Genomic DNA, 2,500 nt, shown 5'->3' with positions numbered 1-2,500 from the left:
ACACACACAGAGAAACACACACAGAGAAACACACACACACACATAGAAACACACACATAGAAACACACACAGAAACAGCAAAGTAAAAACATTTACTGTATTTCAGTACAGTTTGAAGTACTTGTATAATTCAATTTTTATTTCAAACCGGTTCGGTCCATAAAAACACACACACACAAACACACACAGAAACACAGAGAAACACACACACACACAGAAACAAGAAACATATCTAATAAACATACAAACATCTTCTCCAGTGCCTCCAGAAACCAGATAAATAACAGGTGCTGCTGTTTCTAGGCAAGACTATAAAGCCATAATCATTCATTAGTAGAGAGCTTCAGCTTCAGCTTCAGCTTCAGCTTCAGCTTCAGCTTCAGCAGCAACATAAAACTAAACATAAAGTTCATTAGAAGAGCGTCTAAGGGAACATCGCTGCGTACAAACAGCTGACTGGCACTCGTCCATCTAGAGACTTCAACAGGATTCACAGAGCATCATTTTAATATAAGCAACCTGCAGTTTGTTATATGTAGCCGTACTGTAACTGCAGCACCAGGGGGCACCACCAGGGGGCAGCACCAGGGGGCACCACCAGGGGGCACCACCAGGGGGCAGCACCAGGGGGCACCACCAGGGGGCACCACCAGGGGGCAGTAGAGAACAACAGGCTCTAAACTAAGACATTTTAACATCATCCGAACACATATAACATTTGCGTGCCAACATATTTGCTTCGGCATACAATTTACATTCCTGTCACTGTACATCATCATCATCATCATCATCATCTTCATCATCACTCAGGTCATCATCTTCATCATCATCATCATCATCACTCAGGTCATCCCTGATGATGTGACATGATATTTCACCTTGTCCACAACAATCAGTGGATTCTCTGCAAAGAGGAAAGAGAAGAATGTTCTCTTCATGTCTACTTTAGTCTTTATAATCATAAATATTCTCTAGAGTTACATTTAATATCAAACCACCAGAATATAGAGACATGATGACCGAATCATCAGTGTACTTTACTGTAGTACAGTTAGAGGTACTTATACTTTACTGTAGTACAGTTAGAGGTACTAGTACTTTACTGTAGTACAGTTAGAGGTACTTATACTTTACTGTAGTACAGTTAGAGGTACTTATACTTTACTGTAGTACAGTTAGAGGTACTTTTCTTTGTTCAGCTCTGAGTCGGGCTGAGTTTTCATCTGTTATCCTTTGTGGTTATTTGGTCCACTTCCTGCTGGAGGCTCCAGACACACTGAGCCAGTTTAATATGAGCGCAGCGTTTGTTAGACTCTGATATCAGCAGAGAGACTAACAGCTGATCCACATCCTGCAGCATCAGCTCGGCTCCTTTAACTTCCTGTATTATATCTGTATGTTAGTTTATATCAGCTATAGGGTCAGAGGTCAGTCTGATGATGATGTCATGTCCTGTCTGCAGGCGTATGGCTGGGCGTTGGAGGGCATGCGACACCTAGCCGGCATCAGTATGGAGGAATGCACGCTGCCAGACAAATGCCAGGCTGTGATTGGCTGCCTGGAGGAATACCACCGCCAGCACCCACCAATCCCAGACGGCCGCTTCCAGGAGATGAAGGAGGCGGCGGGCGAGTTGCGGGGGGAGCGAGGCCTCCGTCAGTGGAGCTTCGCTTGGTCCAAATGTCAAGAGACCAAGAAGATGTTCGACAGGAAGATGGAGGCGGCGCTGCGGACCCGAGACTCCGCCCACCGGCGCCGCTCTGACTCCGCCCACAGCAGAGGCTCCACCCCCCTCAGCAGGAGGACCCTATCGGGGCTCTGGATGGGCCGAGAGACCCCCTCCAGCCCCCCCGAGGACAGCGTCACCTCCTCCCCCTCCTCCTCCTGCCCCTCCACCCCCCCCACAGGAAGCCTCCCCCTCCCCCCCTCCCTCCGCAGCACACCCCCCTCCTGCAGCGTCTGTTCCGCAGCGTCTCCTCAGACGAGGCGTCGGACCTCTGCTCCCCCCGCCTCCCCCGCCTCCACTCCTCCGCCAGCCTCGCCCCCTCCTCCCCCTGCTCCTCCACCTCCTCCTGCTCCAGCAGACGGCAGCAGCTGAGGAAGACGCAGAGCTTCGACTGCCCCTCCACCCCCGAGTCGTCCCGGTACGGTCCGTGTCCGCGTGCTCTCAGCGAGCCGGTGAGACGAGGAAACACGGGCGTGTTCATCCGCGGTCTGGAGGTCAGCAGCTCGGAGGCGGCCGACCACACGCTGTGCCCCAGGACGCCTGCTCCCGGCTGGGCGGGACAAGGGCCACGCAGCCCCGGGACCCCAGGGACCCCCCGGAGCCCCAGCAGCCCTGCAGCAGACCCCCGACCCAGAGGAAGGTGGGTCATCAGGGATTCACTTCTATTGGTTCTCAGAGTTAAAGTCCGTGTAAAGTAAGAATAAATATGTGTTCTGAGTTTGACATACTACAGTAAAGTGTGTTGTTAACCATCCTGCCAAATGTGAATGATTT

The 2,500-nt window shown here is 51.3% G+C and overlaps 1 protein-coding gene across 1 annotated transcript in view; it reads left to right on the top strand.

Moving 5' to 3' along the window:
* Positions 1 to 2,424, top strand: part of LOC133999066 (rho guanine nucleotide exchange factor 40-like) — a 29,590-nt gene extending 27,166 nt beyond the window's left edge. Inside the window, exons 14-15 of the mRNA XM_062438229.1 lie at positions 1,463 to 1,910; positions 1,982 to 2,424. Coding sequence (XP_062294213.1) covers positions 1,463 to 1,910; positions 1,982 to 2,424 — 891 coding nt within the window. The remainder of the gene's footprint in view (positions 1 to 1,462; positions 1,911 to 1,981) is intronic.
* Positions 2,425 to 2,500: the final 76 nt, after the last annotated feature.

The sequence above is a fragment of the Scomber scombrus genome, chromosome 1, assembly GCF_963691925.1.
Source record: "Scomber scombrus chromosome 1, fScoSco1.1, whole genome shotgun sequence".
Classification (NCBI taxonomy): domain Eukaryota; kingdom Metazoa; phylum Chordata; class Actinopteri; order Scombriformes; family Scombridae; genus Scomber; species Scomber scombrus.
This window is presented reverse-complemented; position numbering and strand designations above follow the sequence as displayed.